This window comes from Apus apus, chromosome 3, assembly GCF_020740795.1.
Source record: "Apus apus isolate bApuApu2 chromosome 3, bApuApu2.pri.cur, whole genome shotgun sequence".
Taxonomy (NCBI): domain Eukaryota; kingdom Metazoa; phylum Chordata; class Aves; order Apodiformes; family Apodidae; genus Apus; species Apus apus.
The window spans coordinates 35,419,999-35,433,722 of record NC_067284.1 but is presented as its reverse complement, the minus strand read 5'-3'; the positions used below and the strand labels follow the sequence as shown (position 1 = coordinate 35,433,722).

Below are 13,724 nucleotides of genomic sequence, written 5' to 3'. Positions count from 1 at the left end.
TCATTGGACCACCCTTGAGACACATGCTTTGGGTACAGTTGGCATAGTTCAGCAGGTACCTAATGTTAAAACAGATTTTAATTTTTCTCTGAAAACTTTGCTTTGCTTTGGTGCAATGTTATTCTTTAGTTAGAAAAAAAAAGTAGCAATTTGACATCAGGGGGTCAAGTCCAGTGGGAACAAACAACACACCACATGGTGAATTAATAAAACACTCCCTTTAGGGTCAAAACAATAGTAATCTCATACTGGATGAGCTCAAGGAATCACAGTCTCTTTCTCATTCCTAATTAACACATATTGAACTTGTTTACCTACTTATTTGTCAAGTCTTAGCTCCTTCTGAGATGTTTCAATACTGTGGGCCTAGTAAATAGGATAAGATGGAAGTGTAATTGCTTTTTGATGACACGTTTTATTACAACTTTCTGTGTAAAATACATACGTACCCACAGTTTTAGTCTTTACTGACATTTACCTGAGGAACTTGATCATAGCTGATAAGTGAAGGTTACACCAAATCAGCACATTAGCAGTGTGGTGCCTTTGTCTGTAGGCACCACAGAGCAACCCTAATTAGGGACTGACTAACTTTATTAGCTACATTGAAAACCAGACCTACCTGGGAAAGATGAATTAGCAACACATGGTATTACATTGTGGCATGGGAAGGGAAGCCTCAGTCCTGACCAGCATGCTCCTTTGTGGAGTTGTATTTGCTAAGAGGGCAGTGGGAAAGAGTGCTTGCTGTTAAGGAGCAAAAGGAGTAGCAGTTGAGATGGGTGCTGTGGGTTTGTGGTCTTAGGAGGAGGGGCTAAGAAAGGAGTCAGAAGGACCTGCCATTCTGTATGTTTAAAAAACAGCACAGTGTTTGCACCTGGTGGTAGTACACCTGAGTTAGTTTACATATATGCTCAAAGGAAGTTTTCTTATAGCTCCTGTAATTGTAGTGACTATTCCAAATAAATGTTAAGGAAATACTAAACTCCTAACCTCACTAGTTATGTAAATATTGTTAAGAAATTAGAAGCATGGATAGTAAATGATAAGCAGTATGAACAGTTTCATTCCAGACAGAGGAAAAGGTTTATATATTTTCTGGCTTAGACTCACCGTACTATATTCTATACCATTTTAAATCAGGTACACTGTCTGAATAACTTTGAGTTGTTCAAAAGCCAATGGAGAGAGGAAAAAATAAACTGAATACTCTAAAATTCAGTCAAAAAAGCACAGAAAAAGTGTTTGCATATGCTTATGTACATTTGTGGAAAATTATAGCTCTTTCTGACGGAACAGGCTCCAGTCATCAAATACTTAAGTCTCAATTAATTTTTAAATCTCTTTTGACAGATCCATTACTTGCTTGTTATTCTAATAATTTGCACAGCTTTCTTGCGTTGACCTGATTGTTGATGTAAGCACTTAAAGCACAAGGTACAACATGAGAACTCTACACATGTGAAACAAGCTGGCTAGCTTGAAAAAAGTTATTTTAGCTCTACATGGCTTCTAAACAGTGGATATTTAAGCATGGATTTTGTAGGTAGTGCACCCTGCAAAAGCATGAACCTTTTTGCAACTATAATAGAATTGCACCAGCAAATCTGAGTAGTTACACATATCCTTGTCTAATGGTGTGGGTGGGTAAGTGTCACTGTTTGACTCAGGTCCGACAACAATGCTCTCGATCCCCTCCCCCTCCCACCTGGGTAGGGAAGGAGGGAGACAAAAAGAGAGAGACTTGGCTGGATTGAAAACTGAACTACACAGCTTTAATTAAACACCAATGATGAAAGAAAATATATACAATTATATGCAAATATGTTCAGGTATGTGCAAAAGCCTCTCCCCTCCCCCCATCCCCAGCAACTCCCACAGCATCTCCTGACCTGGAAAAGTCCCGAAAAATTCTGGACTTAGCCAGAGAAAGCGGGGAGTGATGAGGGTCAGGAGAGCTTGAGCCTGGGGGTCAACAGGGATGGATGGATGGAGTCCTCTCCGGACACCAACCATGGATGGAAGAGAAGGGAAGAAGAAGCAGGAAGGAATTTGTCTTCTGTGATCTCTGACCTTCCTCTGAGCTTACGTAGATATATGGAATATCTCTGGCCAGTTTTGCTGTCTGTCTAACTCAGCCTCCTACGGGGAGGTCATAGATCTCCCTGTAGTGTCTGAGCTGGCAGAGTGGGGGTGCGAAGACCCAGCAGTTAGAGAAACATTCCATTCTTATCAGCCTTAGTTGGAAGGCTCTGGTGCTAGTTAAAAGAAAGCTTACTGAAGGAAAAAAAAAAAAAAAATCAGTAAAAGGAAAATTGGCTTCATCCTGGCTCAAACCAGGACAATAAGAAAGCTGGAAATACAGGTGCTTAGAGTGGTTTATATAGTATTTCTTCAATACAGAGAATGTGAACACAAGGCTTGTCCTGGCTAGTGTGGAGCTGTGGATGATATTTGGAAATTGGGAGTTGTCCTCGGGTGTCCTTGGGTGTCCTAGGGAGTACAGTGCCAGAGCTCTCCCTTCTGTCTGCACAAATGTGTCAGAGCTGTGATGAGGAAACGCATGTCTCCATTTCCAACATGAGGCCTCTTATTGGGACCCTTTTCTCTCTTTAAATTTAAACAACCAAACCTGCAGATTTTTAAGGAATGTTGTAACAATTAAGTAGGAGAGATATGGTTAGAGTCACAAGTACACAAATAAGCTTTATGGCCCCTCAGGGCTGCCTCCACCCTGCCCACAGCCCAGGACCCCAGGTCAGTCCCTGCTCCAGGGCTGCTGCATCTGGGTGGGGCTCCAGGTCCCCACAATCCTGCCCTGTGTGGGCACGGGTCCTACCAACCTGGGCCCATCCACAGGACAGCAGCCTGGCCTTGGCCTGTCCCTGTCCCCAGGGAGGTGGCCCGTGCCTGGGTTGGTGCTACCCTGGAGCCCACCTGGCTGCCCCTCTCCTGGCTGGTGTGATGGGACGGGCCATGGCTGCCAGGCCCTGCGCCATCACCCCTGGGGAGCCCCCATGGCTCTGGGTGCCTGGCCCTAAGGGACCCACCATCCCATGCAGCTCCTGGCAGGTACATTAGGGAAAGTCCGAAGTGGGAATCACTCTTCCTTTTGCATCCCAGCCCCAGAAATGAGCAGGGGAGACACAAGTTTCCCCCTCCTTATGCTGGGAGGGTGGGACACCCAAGCATTGCCTCCTGTGCCACTGGTCCTGGGGAGACCTGCTACAGAAACAGACCTTCCACGGGCTCTGGGCGAGCACGACCCAAACAGCCACCAAGGGCCTTCAGTGTCCAGAGAACTTCCTGCATCTTTCATTTTAACGTGGTAACCCATGCGCTGGTGACCACATTGGAAAATGACTCAAGAAATGAATTCAGGAGATTACTCTGCACATTTCTCCCGATAGCCCATGTCTGTGATCCGTTTAATTGACCTGTCTGGAAGAGGGTTATCAGAGCTCTCAGTCTCGCTGCATTCTCCTTACAGTCAGCTGCAGGCACAAGTGCACTGAGCCGCACAGGAGCGGGGTGTCAGGCTGCAGGTGCGACAGCGGCTGCAAGAAGCGTCGGGATTGCTGCTGGGACTACGAGGACACCTGCGTGGAGCCAAGTATGTTCCCCTGCAGGCAACGTTCACTGGTTGCCTTTCGGTTTTGTTTTGTTTTGTTGTGGTTTTTTGTTGTTTTTTTTTTGTGGTTTGGTTTTTTTTTGTTTGTTTTGTTTTGTTTTCTTTTGTTTTTCCCCAGGTGATAGTAGTAGGAAAAGGATAAATTCTTGTATTTGCACAGATATACAGAAATTAGGACGCAGCGGTGTTGAGCTGCCCCTGCATTCAGGTGGCTGGAGGGCCGTAACTTGGTGACTTGGCAGGCCATGAAATCTTCCTGTCTCTTTCTGAAGTCAGATCCCTCTATTTTGTCCTGTGGATAACCAAAGCCTTTGCAGTGCATATTTCCTGGTCCAGATAAAGCTGTGGATGAGTGTGAGCAGAAATTGTAGGCTATTTTTGACCAGCGGCCCTGAAAGGATGCTGCTGTGCCAGCACCTCTTGTGTCTGGGAAAATGAAGGGGTGTTTCCTGGCCAGGCGCACTCAGCCTCCTGCTGCTCAGTGGGGCCTGGGCTTGGAGGAGGGCACTCATCTTCCAGGGGACCAGCCGGGCTTTGCATCCAGGTCAGACTCCTGTCCAACGTCTCTCTCTGGTTTCCCAGCAGCTGCTTGGCTGTTTCTTCATCCTTGTCTCTTTTGCTGCTTCCTTCAGTCCTTACATCTCTTTTTTTCTTTTTTTTTTTTTCTTTTTTTTTTCTGTCTGCTGGGAATCAAGTGCAAGAACAGGAAAAAGATCTGTATTCTTCTCTTTCTCTTCCTCTCTCTATTTGATTATATTTTTTTAGATCTTCCTGGAAGGGTGGAAGGCATTGAACAGGGTGACTTTGGGGACACCTTTGTAAAATAAATTATTCTATGACTGTGTTACCATTCAGTGGTTGCAGAAAAAAGGCTTTATGTTTTAAACACTATCTTGAGTTTTCCCTTGAGAAAAAACTTCTAAAACCACTCAAACAGGACATTTAAATTATAGTTTAACAAAACCTTTTTGTTTTTCTTTACCTGTTTGGGGGATTTCCACACAAAGGAGTTTCCGTAAAGTTCTGTGAACTGAATCCTAATCTTTTTCTTCCGATTTTCAGCTCGTTCTTGGAAATGCACTAATTTCCGTTGTGGTGAGACACGAATACCTGGAAGTCACTGTTCTTGTTCTGATGACTGCTTGCAGAAAAAAGACTGTTGTGTAAATTACAACAGTGTTTGCATAGGTAAATTGAAAGTAAAATATATTTTTATATAAATTTTCCTGTGAAATGAACAAATGAGCAAACATGGCAAATATAACGATAGAGGCATTTGTTTCTCAAGATTAGCATCTTACAGTGACTAACGTTTTGAATATTGCAGCAATATGTTCAATGTGGATTTTTTTAGTTGGTTCTTTTCTTTTTTTCAAAAAACGATGGAGACATATTTCCTGCTTCCAACTTCACGCAACCCAAAGCACATATTGTAGTAATAAACCCTAATTTAAAATTTCACACGCTTTTTTTTTTAATGAATTAATTTTCAGTTTGGGTTTCTTAAGTTTTACTTATTTCTGAATATTTTTGTTCATGATTGATTTTTTCATACAGACTGTGGGTAAACATAAAGAATAGCACTGGTAAAAGCAGATTACAGGAGTCATACCTGAGTTTGGAAGCCATGGCCAACAAAGAAAGATTGAAGGAGTGTGGGGTCTTTACAGGAAAAAAAAAATGGCTAAAGGGAGCTCTGGCAATAATCTCTAAATGTGTAAGTGGTATCTGCAAAAAAAGAAGGCAGTAATACTGTGTGGGCAGGATACAATTTAAAAGTTTTCCATTTAAAACCAGATGAAATTTAGACTAACCTTTCATAGTGATTTTTTCTCCATTTTGTTTGTTTGCTTGTCTGTATAGTACTACAAGCATTAGCCTTTTCAGAGTTTGAAGGCTAATAGATTGCACTAAATGATTCCTAAAGGCATCTTTAGCCCTACATTTCTATAATTCTCTAGTGAAACAGAAAAAGTATTAGGAAGAAGTCTAACCATGAAACATGTTTGTTGTTTGGGTGTGGGTTTTTAATGCTGACTCATTATTGTATTTTGAACTTGTAGGCGAAATACCATGGGTGGAAGAACCGTGTGTGTCACTTGAAACTCCTCAGTGTCCAGCTGGGTAGGATAAAATAATTTTGTCTTCTTAGCAAATAAAATAATTGTGATGGTTGGAAGCTATCCAGTGTCCTGAAGTAGGTTTTAATAAGGTTTTCATATTTACTGAGAATAAGGTTCTTGCCCCATAAAATATTCTATTGAAGCAGTTTGTGGCCAGCAATGTTTTCTCTTTCTAAAACCCTTGCTGTTCTGTTGCACATTCAGTTATCATTTACAGTTTAGGGCAGAGTGCAGGAGTTCAAATCCAGACTGAAAGTCAGTTTGCAAAGACCTGGAAAAATTGCTAGTTATCTCATGGTTCATGTATTACAAATTGTTCATAGTCCATTTTATGTTACCATCTTGTATCTGTGATAATTCTGACAAATCACCCTATGCAAGCTATAATAACTGTTTGAATCTGTGATTGCAATTTTTTATCTAAGTAGCACGTTGTTTGGTTGTTGTTTTTTTTACTGGAATTATCTACGGGAAGAAGGGTGTGTTAAAAAGGAAGCTATGAAACTAGCTGTGTATCTACAAATGCAGAAACACAATAATTCTGATGTCCACCTCTAGGTAGTTTGTGCTTATTTTTTAACATACCAACTGCATCAGCTCAGATCTGAGGCTTTTACCCTTGTTTCTTCACACAAAGTGTTATCTTAAGCACATTAGCAGCTGCTGCATTTCTTTTGTAGCTTTGAGTTCAGTTTGTTAGGGGCCTTGAGGCAAGGAGGTGTTCTCCAGCCCTCTGAGAGCTGGGAAGCCTGAAAGATATGATCCACAAAGGACTGCTTAGTGATGTCTTCACAAAGGAAATGTGATAAGGTAAGGGTTAGCACACACCTGGCATTGCAAAGAGATTACTTTTCCCAGCACTGAGGCCAGCTGATCCCTTTCTGGGTGACTGCTTTACTTCTACCATTCAAAGATTTTTTAGCATGCATTAAGAAATGAGACAGAATTCAAGTATTCATTACTATGTACAGGGCTATTTTCACTGTTCTATACTCTGGGTTTGTATTTGAATGCTAGCCTGCAGCATTTGTTGTTTTTTTTTTTATTTGCAATTAAAAATTTGTAATTAAAGGACTAACAAAACCCAGTTTCTTTTTCTAGGTTCTATATATCCTAAGTAGCTTGTATTTTATTCCTCCAGAGTTTTTTTGGGGAGGATTGTGTTTTTGCTCTCAAAATGGAACTATTTGTTTATCTCACACTGTAATATTAATCCTGTGAAATACATAGAAATTTTGGATCCTGCTCTTAAAGGTAGAATTTATATTGTTAAAGATCTTAAGTCAGCAACTCTCCAAACTCTTTACGTTGACAAACTCACATTTTCTTGTAGGTTTGATCTGCCACCAGTAATCCTGTTTTCAATGGATGGATTTAGAGCAGAATACTTGGAAACTTGGAGTTCTTTGTTGCCAAATATTGAAAAACTCAGTAAGTTACCAAGAGTGCTTTGACTATTTGCTTTAAAAGTCTGCATGCAACCTCTCCAGTCCCTTTTACTTCTGCCATGCATATGTGTTGCTCAGCAATAAGAAAATCACAAATCAAGTCTCCCTCATGATTTATATCTTTTCATTTTCTTCTGTTCTACATTAATTCTTGTATTTGAGTGCACAGCAAACGTGACTTTTTAACAAGGCCCCTAATACTGAGAACCAGCCATTTATTAAATAAATAGTTTGAAATATACATCAAAATACAGTTTAAGACTGAAAAAAAAATTCCAGAGGAGGATTTCCTGCGTTATCTGTACTCCATCAAAAAATTCGAACTGATAAGGAGGTCAACTTTGAAGTGCAATATGAAGAGAAACTTCATTGCCTTATTGGGAATTTTTCCTCAAAGATGCACTTTTTCAAGCCAGGTATTTTAAGCCATGAAAGAGAAGCTGCATATTTAAAAGTATGTCAGTGAATGTATTTTGCTGTGTAAATGTGAAGTATATTGCCACACCTCGAGCACTGTGTGCAGTTTTGGGCACCACATCGAGGTACTGGAGAGGGTGCAGAGAAGGGCAACTGGGCTGATGAGGGGTCTTGAGAACAGGTATTTCTAGATATTGGGAGAAATAGTAAGTTGAACATCTTTAGTGTGTGGTCTAAGGGTTCTAATAATGAAACCCCATTAATGCATACTTCATTAAAATTTTCTAAATATTTTAGAGTTCATCTCTTAAGATATGTTCTACCTGGACAAAATGTTTGCACATGTATTCATTTCTTCTCAGCAGTAATAGCCTAAATTGGCAGGGTTTGTATATGTTATGAACATATATTCTGTGTCTGTTGTGCTCATCTGAAAACTTCACATGGATGTTACAAAGTATACTTAACAATCTTGTTTGTGGCTAATAAGGGTATCCAGAAGCCTGAATTCGTAGCAGTGTGTAAGCCTGACTTGTGCAAATCTATTACTATTTTATGTCATTCTGACTTTGAAACAAACTTGATTCAATGAAGAAATCATGCATGAACAAGTCAGTGTTCAGTTCCACTCTTTTAAAAGAGGTGAAAAGGAAATGCCAAACTGACAAAAGGCATGAAAACCATGTTACGTATGTCTTTCCAAGAAATCCTGTCAAACAAGAATAGATCTAATTCAGCGTTACTCATATTTATGAACAATTTTAACAATTGCTTGTGCACATTCATGCTTACACTTCTCAGAAATCTACAGTGAAAAGGAAAGGGAAATTTCTTTCTTTACCCAAGAAAAAACGTAACACTGATTTGTAGCATCAAATATTTCCTCTTTATTAACACAATTAACCTAGGATCTTCAGTAGAGCTAATCAAGATAGTTGTTATAGAATATCTAGACTGTGAATGTATCTCCTTTACCATTCAAGAGAAATCCATAAAAACTATGCTCATTTTCTCATGTGTTTGTCAATTATTCAGCCCTTTTTTCAGCATTCTTTAAGCTTTTTCTGTACCACACTGGAACAATCTTGTTGATTAATTTCAGACTCTAATTGTTTAGTTGAGTTTGTTTAGTTAAAATCAGTTTCTGTTCTTTGACTGAAACACTGTACATCCAAGACTAAATTGTACTTAAGTGGGAATCAGATAATCATCTGACTACAGCTTAACATAGAACTGTTTCTCCATGTGAGCTAGATTAAAAAATGGCATTAAAGCATCTTCTAGTTTTCACACCTTTGTTTTGTGGGTAAAGAAGTTAGCCAATACAGTGAATTTAGATATTGCAGATGTTCAGGTGTGGTAGGTGCCTTAGGTTGCTGAAAAATGATGCAATGTTTGGAGAGAAAGGTAGGCCACCTAGGATGGGATTCGCTCTAGAACAGGACATCTACACTTAGATAAGTTCTTGCAGGTGTCTGCATGTGAGATGTCAACATGCTCATTGTAGTCAGTGCTTTTGTGGTTAGTACAGTCTGTACAGTGCAGCACAAGAGCCTAGAGGACAAGTCAGTTCAATCAACAGACAGAGGGCGCCACAGGAAAAATTGTTACCTTAACCTATGTTTCTAGCATACTTCAGAGTTCTGTGGTATATCGTAGATGTCCTTCAGCACCTGTCAGGAGAACTCAGGTCTCCCAGTGATCCTGCATCAAAACTGCCAGCTTTTATGCAGATGTCCTGGAAATCTGAGGATATCTCAAAAGGCACTGGACTCCAGAGCTTGAGCAACTGAGTCTTTCCCATGCATCAGGTCACCAGACAGCTCTGCAGGAATATCTTGCCTGGGTTGACCTGAGGTTTCAGTCTCATTGCATAAACATATATGTGTAGTGCCATCTTGGGTCTCAGAAGTATTTGAGACACATTTTTGGGTTGGCAGACAAATGAGTGTAGCAGCAGTATCTGAAGGTGCAGCAGGATCATTAAAGATGTCTCAAATGGCTCAAGGCATCTAGGCTTTAGGCAGCTGCATTGAGTGTCCAGGGCCCATTGACTGCAAAGAGAAGGTAGGCGTAGCTCAGCAGGAGATGCCAGAAGGTATGCATCTTAATTTGGAGTCGCTTTTCCCCTCTAATACCACAGCAACTGACTGTGGTATTTTTTGTTTGTTTTAAAGACTGTAAGTTTTCAATTTAAAAAAAAAAAATTATAAGCAGATTTATATTAACTCCATGATCTCTTACAGAAACATGTGGCACACATTCAAAATACATGAGGGCTGTTTACCCCACAAAAACCTTTCCAAACCACTATACTCTTGTCACAGTAAGTGAGAATTTGCTATTTTTCCTTTTCATTACCTGGACAACATAAAAGGGATTTTGTGATGCCAGTCTTTTTGTGGAACATGGGAGCTCAAGCTATAGGAATAAAAGAGAGAAAGATATGCTGAGACACTACCTGCAGGCATGATCTATGTGGCTTTATATGTATGTTATCTAATTCTGGCCTGTGAACCTGTTATTCCTGATCTTTGTCAGTCCAACTGGATGCTGGTGAGCATGGGTAAGAACACAGCCATCTGATGGGAGTGTGTGTTAGGATGGGTTTCACAGCTGAGGCACAGCCACATGACAGATGCAGTGCTAAAGCACATCAGGTATTAAATGAATAGGGGAGAAGACAGGGAAACTCAAGGGAATTTGACAGGCATGCTGAATTTATTGGCACCTGATAATCTCAGTTAGGAAAGCATGTTCTGTTTCTGTGATAAAACAGCCCTGAAAATAATTGCAACACTACAACAATGTGCATTGCAACCTAGTTTAGGTTCCATTTGATTTCAAGATGCAGCTTTTTTTTTTTAATATATATATTTTTATTTTCATTTTGCAGGGATTGTATCCAGAATCTCATGGTATTATTGATAACAGCATGTATGATGTAGACTTGGACAAGCATTTCTCACTTTCGGGGACTGAAAAATTCCAGCCTTCGTGGTGGAAAGGGCAGCCAGTAGGTTTCTTTTTCATCACAGTATTCCTTTATGTCTAGAGTGGCTCGTGTGCCATATTCTAAAACAACAACAAAAAAAAGAGATAAAATTGCATTTTATTTAGCTGTGTGATATATTTGCAGTATGTGGTAAATATCCTGTAGGAGTCGTATAATAGCCTGCCTACAAAAAAATTTGCTTTTTATGAAAGTAAAATAGCTCTAAGAATGTTAATTCTGAGACTTAAAATAATGTGGCTGTTAGTAAAAAAAGCTTAAATGTTCTGGCTAGTATTGAAATGGAACTCTTGCTACAGGAAGCCACAGTAAATTTTTCATATGGTTTTATTGTGGGATTTTTTCATTGTTTTTGAAAACTAGCTACAAAATTAAATATAAAAACCTATTTCCAAGTTACAGACATTTACAAGTACGTTTACAAAGTCCAGGCAAGAAAGAAAGTAGCAAAGAGCTTAATTCCGTAATGAACACTTGCATATAACATACGACTCCTTTCATTAAAAAACCCACCCTGATTGTACCTATGGTTATGATTTATATCAGCCTTTTACTAGAAATATCAAGCTGCAATAATGGTACAAAAGGACAAAAAATACACGTGTAGCATATGGTGTACCTACTTAATATACTTTTATATGTTTATTTACACATGTGTGTATTTATACACGTGTCTATATACTCATGTTTATAGGATGCTCAAGTACCCAGGTTTTGGTGCTATTGTTTCATGAAGGATTCCATCAGGTCAGCTGCACTCTTTAAAGAGAATAGAAATATGCCCTCTTATATTGAAGTTATATAACTAGAATATATAGAATAGAATTGAATTGGATCATTTCAGTTGGAATGGACCTACAATGATGGTCTATTCCAACTGCCTGACGACTTCAGGGCTGACCAAAAGTTAAAGTATATCGTTAAGAGCATTGTCCAAATGCCTCTTAAATACTAACAGGCTGATAATACTCAAGAAATGGCAACATCCTGGCTTATGTGCCACTAGGTTTTCTTCAAAATGTGTACACAGAAAACGAACTTCAAATCAGATGGGGTCATTGGGCAACTGCATGATGTGTGAAAGAGGAAAGAAAAATGCATGATTGCAGCCCATATTTCTGATCCAATAATTTATTTTTACTTTGGTGATCTGAGGTCCTCCAGTGGTGTAAATGCCATAAAATCATTCATTTGTGTCTTTACCCATAGGTCTGGCTGACAGCAATGTATCAAAATTTGAAATCAGGCACATTCTTTTGGCCAGGCTCCGATGTTCCAATTAATGGAACATACCCTACCTTGTACAAAGAGTATAACCGGTAAGTTTTTATAGGGCTTGTAGTAAATTCCTGTAAATTGATCCAAAAATCCCAATTGCCATATGACAGTTGAAGGAAATGAAAGATAAGATTTTTACACAACAGCCTGAGAGGTAAGTACCACGTCACATCACCCTGCTTTTGCCATGGAACTACCAATTGCAGTTTAAATTTTCAAAACCATTTGAGGGATTCACAATTCTAAAGTCAAAGAGAACTGTATATTGTCCTCTCCTGGAGAGTTTTGAAAGTTTCAGCCACCTGCTAACCACTGATTCTCCACTAGGAGAGCATCCTATAATTATACCAATGATTACCAAACATAAAATCTACGCATACTACACAGGCCTTTAAAAAGACTTGTACTTGAGAACAAGCTTTCCATTAATCTGTATCCTAAGATAATGAACATAAACTCAGAAGCCACAGCAAGTGGATATAGAAGGCAGAAATTAATTGATGAGAGGATGCTGGATAGGGAAGCTACTGAAGGAAAAAGAGTTCTACATCACCTCCCTTTGGTCTTCCTTGTGTGTGTGATAATGTGCACACTGCTGCTGAGTCATAGTTCTGTCTAGTTAATTCACAGGTTACACACATGAAAATATAGTGATTACCTTAATAGTACTTTTTTCCTTGTGGAAGGCATTGCTATTAGTAAATTATTTCTAAATTTTCATTATTATTCCAGTAAATCTCCCATGATTCTTCATATTTACAAATATAATCTAAAGCAAGTATATATAGCATATATATGTCTCATAAATATGTATATATGTAACTCTATAGATAGCAAAGGTATTGCAGTGATGTGTAGGAATGGTACACAGAAAGCACCTGAGTACTATAGGTAACTAGCAAAGCTTCTGCATGACTTTGGGGGAAAACAAAGCTATTAATGGGTGAATTCCTCCACAGGACACAAAGTGTGACCTCATAAAGATTTTGCAGGGGACCTTACTTGCTTTTCAAATATGAAGGTCCAAGGTTTATACATGCTGGAAAGAATAAAAATTCAGGTTTATGTTCTAAACTTGAAATCTTTTTTATGTATTTAATTGTAAATATTTGAGTATTCCCACTAGCAACACATTTTGTTTACAAAAGCAGGATCTGCCTAATTTACCATTAAAAGTGATTGCATTCAAACAACAAGGAGGATAATAAAAATTATTGCTACTACCTTGTTAAAAATGCATCATTTTTGAAAACTAGACCTGCAACTTTACTGTATGACTAGAGGGTAGACACTTTGTATCATGGAATTAGAAGGACTTATCAGAAAAAGGCTTCTTATCTTCTGTTTTGTTTGTTTGTTTATTTTTTTGTGTGTGTGTGGTTTTTTTCTTTCCAGTTCATTTACATTTGAACACAGAATTTCAGGATTATTGGACTGGCTGGCTAAGACGAAATCTGAAAGGTAACAGTGATATCTGGCTGGTTTGTGAGACTATAGTTTAGAAAGGTTTTAATGCTTAGCAACTGAAATTTCTGTTGGTGTGTGTGAAACATGGAATCTTCCTCACTATCATAAATTCTAATGTGTTGAGCTTAAGCTCATTCCAGAGCATAGCTACTTGTTCTCAGGCTAAGACTGTAGATACAAAAGAATAAGAAGTGTGCATATATCTGAATGGGATGTACTGTTGTGAAAGTTTTATTTTATTGTTGGGTCTTTTTTCTTGGTGTATGGCCTAGAGGAAACATGGAACTTTCAGTTTCTAGTTTAAGTTTATGGATTAAAAATTTTATATGAAAAATACTGCACAAGAA

General features: G+C 39.0%; 1 protein-coding gene across 1 annotated transcript in view; it reads left to right on the top strand.

The window, feature by feature from the left end:
* The window catches only part of ENPP3 (ectonucleotide pyrophosphatase/phosphodiesterase 3), a 44,685-nt gene that overhangs the window by 8,454 nt on the left and 22,507 nt on the right, over positions 1 to 13,724 (top strand). Inside the window, exons 4-11 of the mRNA XM_051613825.1 lie at positions 3,491 to 3,613; positions 4,694 to 4,819; positions 5,695 to 5,755; positions 7,088 to 7,185; positions 9,866 to 9,945; positions 10,516 to 10,635; positions 11,842 to 11,951; positions 13,306 to 13,371. Of these exons, the coding sequence (XP_051469785.1) occupies positions 3,491 to 3,613; positions 4,694 to 4,819; positions 5,695 to 5,755; positions 7,088 to 7,185; positions 9,866 to 9,945; positions 10,516 to 10,635; positions 11,842 to 11,951; positions 13,306 to 13,371 (784 nt within the window). The remainder of the gene's footprint in view (positions 1 to 3,490; positions 3,614 to 4,693; positions 4,820 to 5,694; positions 5,756 to 7,087; positions 7,186 to 9,865; positions 9,946 to 10,515; positions 10,636 to 11,841; positions 11,952 to 13,305; positions 13,372 to 13,724) is intronic.